This window comes from Rhineura floridana, chromosome 7 (assembly GCF_030035675.1).
Source record: "Rhineura floridana isolate rRhiFlo1 chromosome 7, rRhiFlo1.hap2, whole genome shotgun sequence".
NCBI lineage: Eukaryota > Metazoa > Chordata > Lepidosauria > Squamata > Rhineuridae > Rhineura > Rhineura floridana.
In genome coordinates this window covers 14,366,832-14,386,878 of record NC_084486.1, presented here as the reverse complement: position 1 = coordinate 14,386,878, position 20,047 = coordinate 14,366,832, and the positions used below count along the sequence as shown (strand labels likewise).

The 20,047-nt window shown below is 42.0% G+C and overlaps 1 protein-coding gene across 23 annotated transcripts in view; it reads right to left on the bottom strand.

The window, feature by feature from the left end:
• The window catches only part of ZMIZ1 (zinc finger MIZ-type containing 1), a 621,029-nt gene that overhangs the window by 64,946 nt on the left and 536,036 nt on the right, over positions 1–20,047 (bottom strand). For 19 of the 23 annotated variants that reach the window (XM_061634913.1, XM_061634912.1, XM_061634907.1 and 16 more), the window contains one exon: positions 380–448. The exons of the other annotated variants lie outside the window; for them this stretch is intronic. In XM_061634913.1, coding sequence (XP_061490897.1) covers positions 380–448 — 69 coding nt within the window. The remainder of the gene's footprint in view (positions 1–379; positions 449–20,047) is intronic. 23 annotated transcript variants of the gene reach the window in all.

Genomic DNA, 20,047 nt, shown 5'->3' with positions numbered 1-20,047 from the left:
CTATGAAAATCCCCTGACCCAATAGCAACTTTCTGCTGTGGTGTTGTGTAACCCCCACCTCAGGTAACACATGAGTGAAGACAACTTTTTGTGAATTTCCTGACCACTGAAGCATGGATCAGGGATTAGATGGTCCAAGAGGGAGCTATCAAAGGGCAGAAATAAGTTCTTTGTAGTCTCTGGTAGATGAAAGCACAGAGCACTACAGAGTATTCCTGAAGAGCTAAAGGCAGAGAAAGAACCTGGAGACTATTGGCTACAGGTAAATAAATCTATCCACATAAACTATCCCTCTCTGTGGCTGATCCACAGAGAATAAGGGAGTCTTTTACAGCCTATTTCAGAGCCTGGCTCTTTAGCGCAAGCTGTAGAGACTCACGCTTTCAGCTCTGGAGGTCCCCGTTTCAATCTCTGGGGTCTGTCAAGATGGCAGCCGTCACATATGCACCTATGAATCAGAAGGGAAAGTGTAGGTCCAGAATAAAAATTGAAAACCCTAACAATGCACATTGATTACCCTGTTTTGCATGTGGCCCTCACAATTATTTTATCTAAGACCTGAGGCTAAGCTATGCTTATAGCTCCTCCAGACAACGGACAGGCAGGCACATACGCAGGCACACGCACATGCACACGCACAAACCTTGGCCTTCTTCACTTACAGCCTGTTTCATCTGACTTTATTACTCTCGTTGTCAAATAGGAAAATGGCAGTATTATCTAATGAAGTTCTGTTGTTATACCACCAAAGATGAAAAATAAATCACATCAGATAATCACAAAGCTAAGTACATTGCTAATATTTTGTTACATAGAAATACAAATAGTAAGCTAGAGCCTGATAGGGCCTAATGGTAAATCTACACAATACAGGAGACGTGTGGATGCGGTTTTGAAAATACCATATTCATGTTGAATTCTTCCTTATAGGACCACTCATCTCATGTCAGGGCATCACTACATGCATCACCCTGCCCTTGTCAGCACCCGCCAATAATGTAGATTAGGGATGAAGAAACACACAAGATGCTGACACCATGACAAAAGGCAATTGTTCCTACATGTTACAGGTATAAAGGGAGAGAACTTGACACACGGATGCTGTTTTTGGTGGCACCCCCATTTTGCTCATAATATGCAGTTCTGCCCTAAGACACAAGGTAAACACTTTGAAAGAAATATTGGGTCTGGTACTGTAAAGTGCAAAGTATGTGAACAGATGTACAAGGAATATGACATTCTGAAAGAGCCCTGCATTAAAAAGCTATTAATCTCAGAGTTTAAAACACTATGCTGGACATTAACCACTTATCAGCTATGACATGGAAACAAGTAACACGGGTAGTAAAATCACTGAAGAGTATAGGACAACAGTTAATCCACAACTCTGAAGATTCAGCTCATGGCTGGTGCCAGGGTCGGGCTCAATCAGGCGTGTGCTGGAGTACAGAGCATATTCAAAGGCCCAGAGAGCTGATTATGACACCAGTTTCACTCTGGTGTGTCTAGGAAGACAAGAGACTCTCTCAGGAGCAAAGTGGGAAATGGCACATGTCACAGAGGACCTGGGGGCATGTGCTTGTCAGATCAGTTGAGCACATAACATGAACATCCGTCCTATACTAAGTCTGACCACTAGCTCATCTTGTCCAGTACTGGCAGCAGTTTTCCGGGGTTTTAATGAGAAAGCTCACCCAATCTTGGTAACCAGTATCTGTAACTAGAAATGCCAAAGATTGAACCAGGAACCTTCTGAATGCAAAGCAAATGTTGTACCACTGAGCTACAGCCCTTGTCTCCTATGTGAGAGCTGGATAGAGTGAAAACAAGAGTGGGAAGCTGGGGGAGAGAGTCAGAACTGGGAAAGGAGGGCAGGGGCAAGGGGCAGAACAAAGTACTAAAGTGGAGCTGATCAGCTGAACATGGGTGCCAGATCCATGAGGAAATCAGAGATAGCCAAAGAAAATATTGGCCACATCATTTTCCGTCATGCATCAGGCCACTGACTGAAACCAGAGCAGCTCTAATAGTCTAGACCAGCCTTTCCCAACCAGTGTGCCTCCAGATGTTGTTGGACCATAATTCCCATCTTTCCTGACCATTGGCAATGCTGGCTGAGGCTGATGGGAGTTGTGGTCCAACAACATCTGGAGGCACACTGGTTGGAAAAGGCTGGTCTAGACTGTTCAACAAGGATTTCCACTGTAAACCATTCTTTAGAATGATTTTGTTCTTAAAAGAAACCTATGCCCTAATTCATCTCCTTCCCAGATAAACTAAAACCAACTTTAATCCAATCAACATTGGGGAGAGCCAGTGTGGTGTGTTGCTTAGAGTGATGAACTTTGACCTGAGAGACTTTGGTGAGCTATGAAGCTATGGATCTCACCATCTCCCAGCCTTTATCCTCACAAGCTTGTTGTGAGGATAAAGGCTGAGGGAGTCATGAATGCATCCCTAAATTCCTTGGAAGAAGGGCAAGATGAACAGGTTACAACATCCACATAATTTGCTCTATAATCTCTTTTGATCTCAAAGCAGATACATGTGAAGCTGCCATGCCCAAATCCAGTTATACCTGACAAAGGACCTTGTGAAGCTGCAAGCTTGCAAAACATTTTAATAAACGTTGCTGCCTTCATCTATTCTATATGTCTGAGATATTTTAAGTCAATTTAAAAATTACTAGAAATTACAAGAAACCTCATGTCTGAATTACATCCATTCTTCATACCACTCAAATTCACTGAGTTCAGCTGAGGGCCATTTCACACATTATGCAACAACAAACCCAGAAGCAAAGTTTCTAGATATTCTAAATGACTATTCCCTAGACCAGTTGGTCATGGAACCGACCAGAGGGACGGCAACCCTGGACTTAATCCTCAGTGGGGACCGGGACCTGGTGCGAAATGTAAGTGTTGTTGAACCGATTGGGAGCAGTGACCACAGTGCTATTAAATTAAACATACATGTAACTGGCCAATTGCCAAGAAAATCCAACACGGTCACATTTGACTTCAAAAGAGGAAACTTCACAAAAATGAGGGGACTGGTAAAAAGAAAGCTGAAAAACAAAGTCCAGAGGGTCACATCACTCGAAAATGCTTGGAAGTTGTTTAAAAACACTATATTAGAAGCTAAACTGGAGTGCATACCACAGACCAGAAAAGGTACCGCCAGGGCCAAGAAGATGCCAGCATGGTTAACGAGCAAAGTCAAGGAAGCTCTTAGAGGCAAAAAGTCTTCCTTCAAAAAATGGAAGTCTTGTCCAAATGAAGAAAATAAAAAAGAACACAAACTCTGGCAAAAGAAATGCAAGAAGACAATAAGAGATGCTAAAAAAGAATTTGAGGAGCACATTGCTAAGAACATAAAAACCAACAACAAAAAATTCTATAAATACATTCAAAGCAGGAGACCATCTAGGGAGACAATTGGACCCTTGGATGATAAGGGAGTCAAAGGTGTACTAAAGAACGATAAGGAGATTGCAGAGAAGCTAAATGAATTCTTTGCATCTGTCTTCACAGTGGAAGATATAGGGCAGATCCCTGAACCTGAACTAACATTTGCAGGAAGGGATTCTGAGGAACTGAGACAAATAGTGGTAACGAGAGAGGAAGTTCTAAGCTTAATGGACAATATAAAAACTGACAAATCACCGGGCCCGGATGGCATCCACCCGAGAGTTCTCAAAGAACTCAAATGTGAAATTGCTGATCTGCTAACTAAAATATGTAACTTGTCCCTTGGGTCCTCCTCCGTGCCTGAGGACTGGAAAGTGGCAAATGTAACGCCAATCTTCAAAAAGGGATCCAGAGGGGATCCCGGAAATTACAGGCCAGTTAGCTTAACTTCTGTCCCTGGAAAACTGGTAGAAAGTATTATTAAAGCTAGATTAACTAAGCACATAGAAGAACAAGCCTTGCTGAAGCAGAGCCAGCATGGCTTCTGCAAGGGAAAGTCCTGTCTCAGTAACCTGTTAGAATTCTTTGAGAGTGTCAACAAGCATATAGATACAGGGGATCCACTGGACATAGTGTACTTAGACTTTCAAAAAGCGTTTGACAAGGTACCTCACCAAAGACTTCTGAGGAAGCTTAGCAGTCATGGAATAAGAGGAGAGGTCCTCTTGTGGATAAGAAATTGGTTAAGAAGCAGAAAGCAGAGAGTAGGAATAAACGGACAGTTCTCCCAATGGAGGGCTGTAGAAAGTGGAGTCCCTCAAGGATTGGTATTGGCACCTGTACTTTTCAACTTGTTCATTAATGACCTAGAATTAGGAGTGAGCAGTGAAGTGGCCAAGTTTGCTGATGACACTAAATTGTTCAGGGTTGTTAAAACAAAAAGGGATTGCGAAGAGCTCCAAAAAGACCTCTCCAAACTGAGTGAATGGGCAGAAAAATGGCAAATGCAATTCAATATAAACAAGTGTAAAATTATGCATATCGGAGCAAAAAATCTTAATTTCACATATACGCTCATGGGGTCTGAACTGGCGGTGACCGACCAGGAGAGAGACCTCGGGGTTGTAGTGGACAGCACGATGAAAATGTCGACCCAGTGTGCGGCAGCTGTGAAAAAGGCAAATTCCATGCTAGCGATAATTAGGAAAGGTATTGAAAATAAAACAGCCGATATCATAATGCCGTTGTATAAATCTATGGTGCGGCCGCATTTGGAATACTGTGTACAGTTCTGGTCGCCTCATCTCAAAAAGGATATTATAGAGTTGGAAAAGGTTCAGAAGAGGGCAACCAGAATGATCAAGGGGATGGAGCGACTCTCTTACGAGGAAAGGTTGCAGCATTTGGGGCTTTTTAGTTTAGAGAAAAGGCGGGTCAGAGGAGACATGATAGAAGTGTATAAAATTATGCATGGCATTGAGAAAGTGGATAGAGAAAAGTTCTTCTCCCTCTCTCATAATACTAGAACTCATGGACATTCAAAGAAGCTGAATGTTGGAAGATTCAGGACAGACAAAAGGAAGTACTTCTTTACTCAGCGCATAGTTAAACTATGGAATTTGCTCCCACAAGATGCAGTAATGGCCACCAGCTTGGACGGCTTTAAAAGAAGATTAGACAAATTCATGGAGGACAGGGCTATCAATGGCTACTAGCCGTGATGGCTGTGCTCTGCCACCCTAGTCAGAGGCAGCATGCTTCTGAAAACCAGTTGCCGGAGCCTCAGGAGGGGAGAGTGTTCTTGCACTCGGGTCCTGCTTGCGGGCTTCCCCCAGGCACCTGGTTGGCCACTGTGAGAACAGGATGCTGGACTAGATGGGCCACTGGCCTGATCCAGCAGGCTCTTCTTATGTTCTTATGCTACCATGTGTACACGTGACAAGGAGCCACATCAAATTGCAGTTCTCTGACAAGTTACAAAGGCACATGTTATAATATAAATGCACACACACAAAATAATATTGGATCAAGAAACCTTGAAAATATTCCTTCTATAAATTCTTCGGCAAAGGTGTTTTTAGGTTTCAAAAGTACATTTAGAGCTTGAATTATGAGAAGTCCTGGGGCAATCTGTAGCATATCCTATTGTGATGGCGTAAATTAAAACAATGTTCATATATCAGCATTGCCCCAGCACCTAGGAAGGCAACATTGGTGTAGGAACTAACTGAGCCCCTGTCTCTTCCTAGGTTGCCTTGGACTTAAGATGTTATTAGGTCAGCATGAAAAGGAGACATCGCACCAAAGATGCCACAAGGGACAGTTCTCTTGTAAAAGAACAATTCAGAAGAGAGAATTCTGGTACATGTAGGTTGTCATGTCACACTGCTGTAGGACTGAGAAAAACTAAAGTTATCAAAATTCCATCTTCTAAAAACCACCAAAAGCTTCAACAGCTCTGTTCTTATTGTACTGGTTTTCAAACTGTGTTCTGGGGACCTCTAGAGTTCCTCAATGAGAAAATCAAGAATAGTGGACAAGCTGTCTATTACCAAATCCATCCCTGCCATGTACATCCACAGGAGATCACTGGGTAGAAGCACACTTCATAGGGGCAATGAGAGAGGCCCAACAGGGTCTGGACAATGCCTCACATGCATGACCGAAAATATGCTGTGGAATCCTCAGCAAAATGCAACAGTTCCTTAGCATGGGATTCCTTAGCATTCAAATTCAAAAGTATAGAGAAAGTGTTTCCTGAAGGTGAAAACCACTACTATTGCATTTGACTTCCAATGCTAGAATCAGAAACTCTCTTAATTTTTATCACTTTCTGGGAACTTTCTCTAATTTGCTGGCCTAAGGTACTACTCTCCCCACCCTCACCCAAGCTACATGAGTTATGTGTACACTTTGCAAGGAAAAATATCCTTCCTGAAAGGTAAACATCTTTGACTGATTCAGAATTCTTAAGTATCTACCTTCAAAGCAACATTCCTGGGATTAATCAATTGAGAACTTCCGAGTTAACCAGGGTTTCCCCAGATTAATCCCAGGAAAGTTGTTATCACAGGCAAACCTTTGTAGAGAGAGCATTCCACTGGGTAAAATTCTATTCTAGTAATCTGTTTGTTACTTCTGTTTCTTGGAATCAATATTATGGAAATTTTGTCCCTGGACAAAATGTATATATAATTGTAAGTAGATTTAAGGGAGTTAGTCTCTTGCAAAAAAAAAGAGAGAGTACATATCAATAAAGCAACAAAGAGTCTTATGGCACTTTAAGACGAACAAATATATTATTGCAGGAAAAACCTCCTAACTGGAACCAATTACTAGGAACTAGGAAGGTGGTGGGTTCTGCAATAGTGGAAGCATTCAAGAGGCAGCTGGGCAGACATCTGTCAGGTATGCTTTAAGTTGGATCCCTGCATTGAGCAGGGGGTTGGACTTGATGGGCTTATAGGTCCCTTCCAACTCTACCATTCTATGATTCTAAGATTTCATAATGCATCTGATGAAGACTCTAGTCCATGCCATAATACATTTGTTAGTCTTTAAAGTCAGTTTAAAGTGCTGAAAGTGATTTTAAAAATATGGATACGCTAATTATTTCAGCCTAATGGGAAAAAGCGGTTGGCTGAGAGGACTATTCAAGACCCTCTAAACTGAAGTAAAATACTCCCCACAATATTGTTCCTATTGAGCAGTACAATTAAGACTCTCCATTACACCCTGGGTTGGGCATCTAGTCTTTTTGGGCTCAGCTGGAGCCTGGGTCTCATGACTACTGATAAAATTTGTAATAGAAATAATGAACCCACACATACTCACAGCCAGCACTGAGGCCAAACAACAGGACAAAATCATGACACAGAAGGGGGAGAATTACAGTCCCGGCAATGATTCAGTGATTTTAAAACTATTCTCTACAGCAAAATGAAGCTTCTACTGTCATTCTCAATAGATACAGTGTAGAAATAGGGTAGGAAAGTCTGTGGATTATAAAATATATATGAATCATGCTACTTTTTCTTAAAGGTTTTTACCTGATAATAACAAAGAGGAAGTTTTGTGTTTGCCAAAACATTATTACTTAAATGTGCTACTGAGCACCTTGTAAGAAAAATGGCATTTATACAGTGCACAGAAAATGATTTGACATGATTATCACATGACTGGTGGGTGGCACTTGTGGTTGATTACAGATTGAATGATGTATGTGCAAACTATAATCTTTTTTAAAAAAAAAAAAAATCAAAACTACAATCTATGAATTAATTTGCTCTCTAATGCCACTTCATCTCTTATTCTGCCTGAACATAAAGTCACTAAAGGACATATGTAAGAAGTCAAACCCACATTTATTGTGAAGCCTTTGGCTTAGCAACTTTGTCCCCATTTCCAACCAAAATATGTGTTTGTTCATGGAAACTCCTGTTACTTTTATATCTCCCATCCCTCCCTTCTCTATCACGCTTCTCTCCCAACTTCCTCCCCCCCCCTTTTTTTTTAATCTTCCCCACTTTCAAAAATCAGAGCAGGGAATACTGGCTGTTTTCCTTCTCTGAAAAGCCCATTAATATTAATAATAGGTTTTGGAGAAGATCACAACTCACTTCTGATGAAACACTTTAGGCAATCTGTGCTACCTCCCCAACCCCTGTTCACTGTGCAAGCCTAAATGTGAGCAGTGTATTGTGGGAGCCCAAAACTGACACAAAATCGCCTCTCCCCTTTTTTTTTCAGGGAAAAGAATCTGCTACCTTGCATGATATCACACCTCATATATAGCATATTTCAAGAGAATAGATCTCCCCCTTGTGTTGGCCACCAAGTATATCATTCGGGCTAACTCTAACAGCTGATTCATACTACCGGATTTCTCCAAGTAAGTGTGTACAGTAGGGCCCCGCTTATACGGCGGGTTAGGGACCAGGCCCCTGCTGTAAAGCGGAACCCATTGACTATAATGGGTCGCGTTGCACGAAAATGCCGCAAAATGGGCTTTAAAATGGGGAATTTCCCCTAATTGAAAGCCGCTGCATGAGCTGAACGCCGGAAAACGGAACGCCGTAAAGCAGGGCCCTACTGTACACAGATATATGACCAGGTGGAGAAAGGCCATGAGATCAAAAAGTTACATGCAAGAAACAATATCTATGATAACAGCTCCTTGTATTAGAAAAACAATGCAGCTGCTTCTTTCTGCAGAGATAGTAATCAGTTCAGTGCATGTACTGCACAGTTCACTCACTAACTTTTCTCCATACTGCCATGTAATTAGGTACATGATCACAAAATGATTCACAAAAAACTTCTGTTAATGTTGTCTTGATTTAAACACTACCAATCTGAATGTTCACAGTAGGAGCTTTACAATTCATCCCTAAGATTTACTCACTAGCCATTCATTCTCAGAATAGGGGATATTGACTGCTCTGCTAGGTTAAATTTGCACCATTCTCTAGCGTATCCCAGAACTTTCCCCATTGGCTCGTGAAAACATGGTCATGGTGCACAACCTAAGTCTCTCTCCGATATCCTTCAGCCCACAGATTCAGGATGCCCTGTGCACTGACAAAAAGACTCTGGAGAGAGAGGTGTATAGTACCATCCTATCTGCCAGTGGAGGGAAAGCAAGGCTCTAGAGAGGTTTGGACATGTACTGTGAAATGAGAAAGGAATACATGATGATTTGGAGACCTCTTGGGGAAGAAGAAACACTGGAGTCGATGGAAGATGTTTGGGAGTGAGCATGAAGTAGCAGCGGCTGCGGCTCTCAATATAAAGATTGTCTGTGGCTCTTATGGTTTGGAATGGTATACATATAACATTGGAAGCTTTTCTTTCAAACGTTCTAAATTATTCTATTTCATTTCTGCAGTTTTTAATTCTTGTCAGTTTTAATACTGTTTTATGTTCTGTATCATGTGTTACCTTCTATTTCTGTATCCTGCTTGAGTGGTTTAAAAATTCTGAAATAAACAAACCCATATTTCTAACATACCAGATGTCTACTAGTGTCAGAAACCTGAGAGAAAACAGAAGATAACAGACTATGTTTGGAACGTGTATTGCTTATATTTTTATTGAGTATTTATATTACCCTTCAGCTGGAAGAGAGCCACCCAATCCTACTAGGAACAACAGTGAAGAAAATATTCTCAAGGGTACAGTGACAGCAGCATTCAATAGACCATCCCTCCCCTTCAATAGACCATCTCATTATTTGCATATTTGAAAACTTCAAGCTTTAAATGCTGTGGCATTCAAACATCCCCATCATGTATGGGTCATCTTGCAAGTTTATAAGAAAGCACCATATACTGACTCTTCTAAAAAAGCTCTTCTCTTCCTTTATATTTTAAAAATGAACCGCAATGAACTACAATATACCAGAAGCAAGCTAATTTAAATTTTTCTGCACCATTTAACTGTTCATGCTACTAGTGCATCATAACTTCCTTTTAAGAAATTCCCACTCTGCTCCAAAGTTTCAGAGGAACAGTAAGTTGAAGTCAGGAAATAACTTATGTTATCTGTACATCCACAACAACAAAGAAACCAGACCTCGTTAATTGTAATGTATGGTGGTCAGGCCAATGGGATACTTTACTAGGTTTCTAAAGATTGTGGGATTTGAGTTTCACATGGTTTAATCTCACTTACACATGCCTGAAATGTGGACTTGATCCATTAGGATGAAAAAGTCACAGGACATTAACCTTCATGAGCACTAGAGTTAACAGAAACTGGTGTTATCTTAACTAAACCTGCCATTAGAACTAAATACCTTAGGATGGGACACTGAATCATCTTAAGATACAGTAGGGCCCCACTCATATGGCAGGTTAGGTTCCAGACCCCCGCCGGAAAGAGGATCAGCTGTAGCGCGGGGGTCTGGAACCTAACCCACTGATCGCACCAGAGGAGGAGAAGATCCGATCTTCCCCTCCTAGGGCGCCATCAGCTCGAGTGGGAGTCTGATCGTGCCAGAAGAGGAGATCAGCTGTAGAGCGCTACAGCTGATCTTCCCCTCCTCGGGCATGATCAGCTTGAGTGCAGGGAGCTCCAGCCCCCCCTCCAGCTGATTGCCCCACTTGCGCCGTATTAGCAGAACGCCAAAAAGCAGGGTGCCGAGAAGTGGGGCCCTACTGTACTATCTTATTCACTAATAGGCAAAAAACCCTTAAGGTTTAAGATCGTACCTATAGCCAACACATATTTCTATCAAACTTTAAAAACCAGGGAGATTGGGCAGCTATAGTGAATGTACCAGGGGAGCAGGAGACTTGACCTCCTCTCTGCAATATTGTACTGCCCTACAAATTTGTAAAAATGCAAACACAATTTGGGTTGGTCTTTCACAGTCCAATCCACTTCCTGTGTAGCTTGGAAGAATTTGGTAACGTGCCTTTGAGGAGGAGGAAGGGAGAGGGGAGGGGAGGGGCAGAAGGGGGGAAGGAAATGGAAGGGGACAGCAGGAGGGAGGGGATAGGAAGGAGAAGGGTAAGTAGGTTTGATCATTTGCACTCTTTTTGAATTTAACAAGGTTTACTGCTGTGCAATCATGCTTAAGATAGGTGAAACAAACCTGGGGAAGGGGCAGAAAGGGGGGAAGAGGGGGAAGGTGGAGGGAAGGGGAGGAAATGGGATGGGTGGACATTGAGCAGAGGGAAAGCCACTTTTCTTTCCAAAAGGAAAACACTGTTATAACAGTATTATTATTTTGGGGGGTTTCCTCCACCTTTTTATTCTACAATAGACACGTGTAGTCTCCCACCCAAATTGAAACCAAAGCTGTCCCTGGCTACATCAACACCAGACATTTATTCCACTTTAAACAGTCAAATAACAGCCCAAAGAATCCTGGGAAGTGCAGTTTGTGGAGGGTGCTGTGAGCTGTTAGGAGACGTCCTATTTCCTTCACAGAGCTACAGTCATCAAAAGAAGGGCTGCCTGTTAAACTACTCTGGCCACTGGAGCTCTGTTTTGTGTATTGCCATGAAAATGTATAGGGTTGTTAAGCAAGTGTTTCTGAGTTCAGCACTATAGGTTTTGTAAGATTTTGTTTTGAAACAAGCTTATGGCATGGGCGGTATTTTCAATTAACATGGCATAATGTGAAAAATCCATGCTGGCTATACAGCCACTCTGGTGGATGTATAGTAAGAGTTGTGACTAAGACAGCCATTACTACTTGGTGTGCCTTTGTCTGAAGCAGACAGTTCCAGGAGAAAATATAGTTTCCTATGAGATGCCCTAGTGAATTCCTTTTGCTCATTCTTTGAGTCTGACTGATTTCCTTACGGGGGCAGGGAGCAGTAAGAGATAAGGGAGTTGCCTTCCATGGCACTGCAAGACACCAAGTGTCTTGAGGTATTGGTCTTTTAAGTGCCTTTCTGCAAGATAAGAGGCTGATCTGCATGGGACTGGTCCAAGCCTGTGGTAGGAGGCTAGGACAGCTGCAGAATCAGCTCAAGACATTGTGGTGCCCAGGGTGACATTTAACATGGGGCATCCTGCACAAAGCCTTATTGAAACAAATGGGAAATGTTCAGAATAATGTCTCCGGTAGATTGTGTCTTCTGCTGGATTTATATATCTCCAACACTGTTGCCACTAATGTTGCTCCAAGTCCATCCCTGAAGATGGCAGTTTCACCTTGCCTCATGGTAAGATAACTTACCATGAATGACTGCAAACAAAAGCAAAGCATAACTACTTTAGTAGGACCAACTGAAAGTCACAAAATAATGAGCTAGTAATATGCTGCCGGTAAACGGCATGCTGGAAGCCCACCTGCATATGTGACAGCCTTAAAATGGCAGTTCTTTGCAAATGAATGTAGCGAGTTTGTGCTAAGCCCAAAAGAGTTCAGGTTGCTCCAAAATATATTGAGACAAAGCAGCTATGGCTGCTGCACCATACTACTGCAATCACATATTTCGGTGGGAGTGCCACCATGCCCTTGAAAAAAATGTATCTCCTTCTTTCTCCCTCCTCTTCTGTTCTTGTTAATATGTTTTTTAAAAAAATATTTTATACTATGCTACAGTTTCATTTTTTTCCCTAGTGGATGAACATAGCTACCTGATTTTGTGTCTGCTTTGAATTAAATCCCTAAATTTATAAGCTCACTATTTCAGGACTCAGTCTTGAGTTAGTGTAATTTGGAGGGATAAGAGCATTGTGGTATAAGGCAAAAAAGAATAACAACAACTTAGGAATCCTACCAAGGAAATGAAAAAAGGAAAAACTTATTTTGTATATGCAGGTGAGGGATGTACAAATACAACAGTATGTTGGAGCCACATCAAAGCTCATTAATACTTCTTTTACATGCAGTTTGTTTTATCTTCTTACAATACAGACTTCTGTGGTTCTAATCTGAATTAATTATATCTATAGCACTTTTAATTACTTTACAATCCATATTTCTCTTATCCTCATAGCAATCCTATGAGAGGAGGCTTGGATGTTAGAGAGTGAGTTGTCAAAAGCCATACACTATACTGATGGCATGGTGCAAGGGATACAGTACCAGAGTTAGGCCACGGAAGTATGGGTTCAAATCTTCACTCAGCCATGAAGCTCACTAGATGATCACTCTGTGTCTACCTTATAGAATTTTGTACTCACCCTGAGCTCCTTGAAGACAAGGTGGGATAGAAATGTAATAAATAAATAAAATAATTGTTGTGAAAATAAAGGGGGAACCATGTATATCACTCTGAACTCCTTGCATGAGGAGGAAGGATAACTATGTAATATGATAATACTTCATGGGACAGCGACTATTTGATTCTGGGTTCTCCATGTTCAATATTTTATCCACTGCACAAATCGATGCTCACAATTTTACTTCTCTTGCTTCCAAATCTGGTGTATTTAGGCAAGGCCTACAAAGTTCAAGCACAGTATCTGATGAAAAACCTTCACATTTGACTTATGTGCTAAGGTGTGATATGTTTGCAAATTCCACATTGGCCTGGTTTGTACATCACAGTAAGCCAAATTATGTCTTACTGGGACTGTGCAAATATGCAGGCTCCCAGAGAGGAGCTTGCAGCCACTTTATTCCTCCTCCTTTTTAAAATATTTCCGCACTATGCTGAGCTAACTTGACGTTTCGCTTAACATCTCATCTAAACCTGGGCTTGTCATTAAGCCCTGTCCTCACTAACCATAAGCTGTAGCCAATGAAACCTTTGAAATTTCAACATCAGACAGCTTTTTTTCTTCCTTTGCTTAACATTCAGCCTTATGAGGAGTTCTGGAGAACTCAAAAGTTTTCTCATTATTCTGTGGCATTTTGGTTGGTCCTAATAAAGTTATTGTCCTACTGTGAATTTTTCTTATGGATCAACCCAGCTGCTTTTGCTTTTTGTGTGCCTTGGAGAATATCAAATTTAGCTGTTCAAGAGCAAGTTTTTAAAACTGGAGGAAGAGAATTTTCTATCAACCAAAAATGGGGCATTCTTTTATGATATACAGCGCCTTAAAAAAGTAATCAGACCCCTGACCAATGCTCTTATATTACTGAATTACAAATGGTACATTGTAATTCTGTATGATGTTTTATGTTGAAATACAAACTCAAAATCAATTATTGTAAGGTGACATTGGTTTTATGTTGGGAAATGTTTGTAAGAAACATAAAAAACTGAAACATGTCGCTTGCATAAGTATTCAACCCCTGTGCTGTGGAAGCTCCTAGTTTACACAGATGAAAGAAATTGCCCTATCAAGGACACAGTTACCTAACCATTAGCCTCCACCTGTGAACCATTAAAGTTGCTGTCACATTGTCAGGATAAAAGCCCCACTGTTGAAAGATCATTGGTCAGGCTGTGGATCTGAAGGAAAATGAAGACCAAAGAGAATTCTGCACAAGTGAGAGATAATGTAATACAAATGCATCGATTAGGAAAAGGGTACAAAATAATATCCAAGTGTTTGGATATCCCAGTGAGCACAGCTGGATCAATAATCAGGAAGTGGAAGCTGCATCACATCACCTAGGCACTGCCAAGAAAAGCCTATCCCTCAAAACTCAGTGCTGGAACAAGGAGGAGACTTGAGAGAGAAGCCACAGAGAGGCCAACAATCACTTTGAAGGAGTTATCGAGTTCAGTGGCTGGGAGTGGAGTAATGGTGCACCAGTCAACTATATCAAGAGCTCTGCATAACACTGGCCTGTATGGGAGGGTGGCAAAAAAGAAGTCATTACTCAAAAAGCACCATCTGAAAGTACATCCGGAGTTTACCAGAAAGCATAAGAGTGCCCCAACTGCGATGTGGAAAAAAGTTTTGTGGTCAGATGAGACCAAAATAGAGCTTTTTGGCCAAAACTCAAAGAGCTATGTGTGGCGCAAACCTAACACTGCCCATGCCTCAAGACACACCATCCCTACACTGAAGTATGGTGGTGGCAGCATCATGCTGTGGGGAAGCTTCTCATCAGCAGGGACTAGGCATCTTGTTAAAATTGAAGGAAGAATGGATGTTGCAAACTACAGGGAAATACTGCAAGAGAACGTGCGGCAGTCCACTAAAAAACTGAAGCTTGGGAGGAAATTCGTTTTTCAGCAGGACAATGATCCCAAGCACAAGGCCAAAGCAACACTGGAGTGGATCAAGAAAAAAAAAGTGAATGTCTTACAGCGGTCGAGTCAAAGTCCTCATCTCAATCCCACTTAGAATCTGTGGTGCTCTTTGAAAATTGTGGTCCACAAGCGACATCCAACCAACCTGAACGACCTGGAGCGAATCTGCCAAGAAGAATGGGCCAAGGTCCCTCCAACACTGTGTGCAAAGCTAGTACATACTTACCCCAAAAGACTTTAAGCTGTTACTGCAGTGAAAGGTGGCTCTACCAAATATTAATGTGTGGGGGTTGAACACTTATGCAAGCAACATGTTTCAGTTTTTTATGTTTCTTACAAACATTTCCCAACATAAAACCAATGTCACCTTACAATAATTGATTTTGAGTTCCAGTGTTTCAGAATAAAGTATCATACAGAACGAAATTACAATGTACCATTTGTAACTCAGTAATATGAGAGCATTGGCCAGGGGTCTGATTACTTTTGCAAGGCACTGTATTCCCTCCAACCACAAGTTAAGGTATCACATTAGCTACCGTTGATTTTTTTTTTACCTACTAGACCACCTAAAATTAATCTCCAGCCATGCTAATTATAAAACTGCCATGTTTATCTTTACTTCTGCTCTCTACCTAACAAGGATCTTGTGTTTTGTTTAAAGGTGGAGACAGATCTGGATACCTGCTAGGCTTTATATGAGACGTGAGGAATTCAATCCAAGGACTATATTTCCTGATGGGGCTACTTGGCAGTGATGGGGCTACTTGGCAGTGATGGGGCTACTTGGCAGTGATGGGCAGGGCTAGAAGCAAAAGTGGGCAGCACAATGAATGTAAATTGTACTTTTGTATAGTAAGCTAGTTATTACACACACTCCTCTATGTCCTCCATCCAAGGAAGGAAGAAGCACTATCAGAGTTCAAGGACAATTCCAGCCAGGTTGAAATTATCGTGGAGGATGCAAACCAGGGCCAGCAGGGTATGTGGTCTGTGGAGAGTCCTGAGGGCCAGACAGAAAGGCTTGGAAGGCGAATTCAGTCCCCAGGCCACCGCTGCTTTATATTTGCAAACATGGAGAATCAGCCATTGTGTTTCTTAGTCCCAATGTCTCTAGGAGTAACCTGAAACCTGCACAGCACCTAGGAGAGTCTAAGTTTGCCAACTCTTACCACACACCATCTTAAGACTGTGACCCCTGCAGCTTTTTTCTTCCTCACTCCTCTCTTTCCACTTTATTTAACTTCCAGCTTCAGGAATCATGCTGGAGAACTTGAAAGCTTGCTCCCCTTTTTATTATACTTTGGTTTCCTCGTGGGTTACAGTGAGGCTTTCTATCCATAGAATAAGATGCTATCAATCATGCAACTAGATGGCAGAATCTAACCCTCTTAAATTTTGCTTATGAAACAGATCGAAGTTTTCTGCTCAATTTGGGTGATTCTGCATTTGCAGGCAGAGCACTTGGAAAGAACAGTACAATTAGTTCTGGGCACCAAAAGACTTGTGTTTCTCAAACAGCAGCTATTGATGCCACCACTTTTGAAACCATAGGAACTTTAAAAAGCAGTTTGTGATATGGCAATGGCACCTGCTGTTCCAAGGGGAAGAAGTCACATTCCAGTAGGCATGCCCAAACCCTTGGGCGTGCCTTCAGTAGCAATTTGGAGCCCAGCTAACAATGTGTAGCTGAGAGTAATCTTATACTCTTTGTGCCCATTAAAAACCTGTGTGCACAAACATATAAAGCATGCTAGGCAAATGCTAAAGCTATGTCGGAAAAGGAAAAGAGCAGTTACTGAAAATGCATCCCAGCACCTAAATATATTGGATATATTTATTACCATCCTTTCAAATACCCCTCCCCCAAGATTCTAATGTCACACTCAGTTCTGGTAACTGTTACACAGGCAGGCTATACACACATGCATACATTGTTACAGCCCTCTATGACAGTCAGAAAATCCACCTGTTATTAACATTCCACCTGTAACCTGTGTTTCAAAGACAATAAATATGCTTTGCAATCATTTGCAGCTTGACATACACAATTTAATCTTTATTGCGTTTCACAGCATCAGCGAGCCTTGTTTCATTCATGATTTATTTAACCCATGTGCCAGCATTTGAAACAATTTTCTCCATTTATCCTTTAAGTAGCAAAGCATTAATTTTACTTGCACTTATCAAAATACCTTAGGATTCTATATCCCAATTGATCCTTCAATAATGATAACAATAATCATAAAAAAAAAAACTAAGACACCCACCCAGTATTCTACCATTGCCTGTTGCCTTGGTAATCCAAACGCCCCGGAACTCACTGATTATCGGTGAATGGGAATTGCATTGTTCACACCGCAGTGCCTCTGCTATGTTAATGTGAGATAATGGCAGCCAGAAGAATCCTTTTGTTCCCAGCTTTGCTGTTTATTCATAGTGCCTGGAGGTCAGCAATTGCTACAACAATCAGGAAAGGAGCCACTGAAACAGATTCCACTGCTTGGTTTGTTTTTTCTTTTTCTTTTTGCCTCCAAAACAAGAGAGAGGGGAAGAAGAAAAAGCTCTGCACAGAAACCAGGGAACTGAAGGATGATTACAGAGAGAATGAATCAGAGAAGGTATAACAGGCAGCTTGAATGAAGGGTTTGATGGACTTGCACTTCTTAAGGTTGTAAATCCAGCTAATATGCATGCCCAAACACTGGCAAAAATAGCTTTTAAAAGGGACATATTTAGCATTCTGCCCACACACATCCCAACCATGCCATGCTGATGAATTTATTTTGGATTAATTTTGACAGCACAGCAATTTGCAGTAGGTAATTTTTATTGGAATTGGTGTTTTCCCAACATTTATTTATCACATTTCTATTTGCATTTATTTACATCTTTATCAACTTCATATTCAGTCCTTTTCAGGAATTCAGGGTGGTATACAAGGGGGCTATCAAATGTTATCCTCACAACAAGCCTGTGAGGTGGGCTGGGCTCAAAGAGTGTGACAGGTGTAAGGTCACTCAGTGAACTTTCTAACTTTCTAAGAATTTGATCTCCCAGACCCAAGTCTACTTTACAAGGCGCTGCCTAGAAGATGGTCTGGAGATAGCAGCTAGTGCAAATGCAGCTGCCAAACTGATTCGGCCACTCAGAACCACATAACATCGGGTCTATTAGGTTTGCACTGGCTTCCTATATGCGACCAAGCTGAATTTAAGTTTCTATTGTTGACATATAAAGTTGTTTATGACAAGACTCAGTTATCCGTGGGCCATGGAGGTGATTAATGCCTCATTGCGAGAGGGAGTGGTCCCTGGTTGCCTGAAGGAGGCGGTGGTGAGACCACTTCTGAAAAAATCTTCCTTGGACCCAGAAACTTTTAACAATTACAGGCCGGTAGCGAACATTCCATTCCTGGTCAAGGTTCTAGAAAGAGTGGTCGTGGACCAGCTCCAGGCACTCTTGGATGAGACCGATTATCTAGATCCATTTCAATCAGGGTTCAGGCCCGGTTTTGGCACTGAGACGGCCTTGGTCGCCCTGTGTGATGACCTCTGTCGGGAGAAAGACAGGGGGAGTGTAACCCTGTTGATTCTCCTTGATCTCTCAGCGGCTTTTGATACCATCGACCATGGTATCCTTCTGGGGAGACTCGCTGATTTGGGAGTTGGAGGTACTGTATGGCAGTGGTTCTGCTCCTATTTAGCGGGTCGTCTCCAGAAGGTAGTGCTGGGGGAATTTTGCTCGGCACCCTGGGTCCTCCAATACGGAGTTCCACAGGGGTCAGTACTATCCCCCATGCTTTTTAACATCTACATGAAGCCGCTGGGTGCGGTCATCAGGAGTTTTGGAGTGCGTTGCCACCAGTATGCTGATGACACGCAGCTCTACTTCTCCTGTTCATCTTTTTCAGGTGAGGCTGTCAAGGTGCTGAACCGATGCCTGGTTGCGGTAATGGACTGGATGTGAGCGAATAAATTGAAGCTCAATCCAGATAAGACTGAGATGCTGTTAGTGGGTGGTTCCCCTGACCAGATGGGAGAGGCTCAACCTGCTCTGGACGGGGTTGCACTCCCCCTGAAGGAGCAGGTCCATAGCTTGGGAGTTCTTTTAGAACCATCCCTGTCACTAGAGGCACAAGTAGCCTCAGTGGCACGGAATGCTTTCTATCAACTTCAGTTGGTGGCCCAACTACGCCCCTATCTGGACAGGGAAAACCTTGCTTCAGTTGTTCATGCACTGGTAACCTCAAAATTGGACAACTGCAATGCACTCTACATGGGGCTGCCTTTGAAGACAGTTCGGAAGCTGCAACTCGTGCAAAATGCAGTGGCCAGATTGTTAACAGGGACTCGGAGATGTGAACATATAACTCCGATTCTGGCTCGCTTGCACTGGCTGCCTATATGCTTCCGGGCTCAATTCAAAGTGCTGGTTTTGACTTATAAAGCCTTACACGGCTTGGGACCACAATACCTGGTGGAACGCCTCTCCCGATATGAACCTACCCGTACTCTATGTTCAACATCGAAGGGCCTCCTTCGGGGGCCCACCCAGAGAGAAGCCCGGAAGGTGACAACAAGAAAACGGGCTTTCTCTGTGGTGGCCCCCGAACTATGGAACTCTCTCCCTGACGAGGTACGCCTGGCGCCAACATTGCTGTCCTTCTGGCGCCTGGTAAAACCCTTTTTGTTCTCCCAGGCATTTTAACAACATTTTTAACATCTATTTTTAACACCTACATTTGCACTTACGCTCTTAATATTTTAGTAATCTTAATTACTTAACATCTTAATACTTTTAACTGATTTAATACGCTTTTAATATTTTTAGGCTTGTGTTGTAGTTGTTTATATATTTAATTATGTTCTACTACTTTTGGTATATTGTTTTTTAAGTTGTTGATATATGTTTTTACCTGTATATTGGATGTTTTTATGTTGTGCACCGCCCAGAGAGCTACGGCTATTGGGTGGTATAGAAATATAATTAATAAATAAATAAATCTGAAGGAGCACCTCTCTC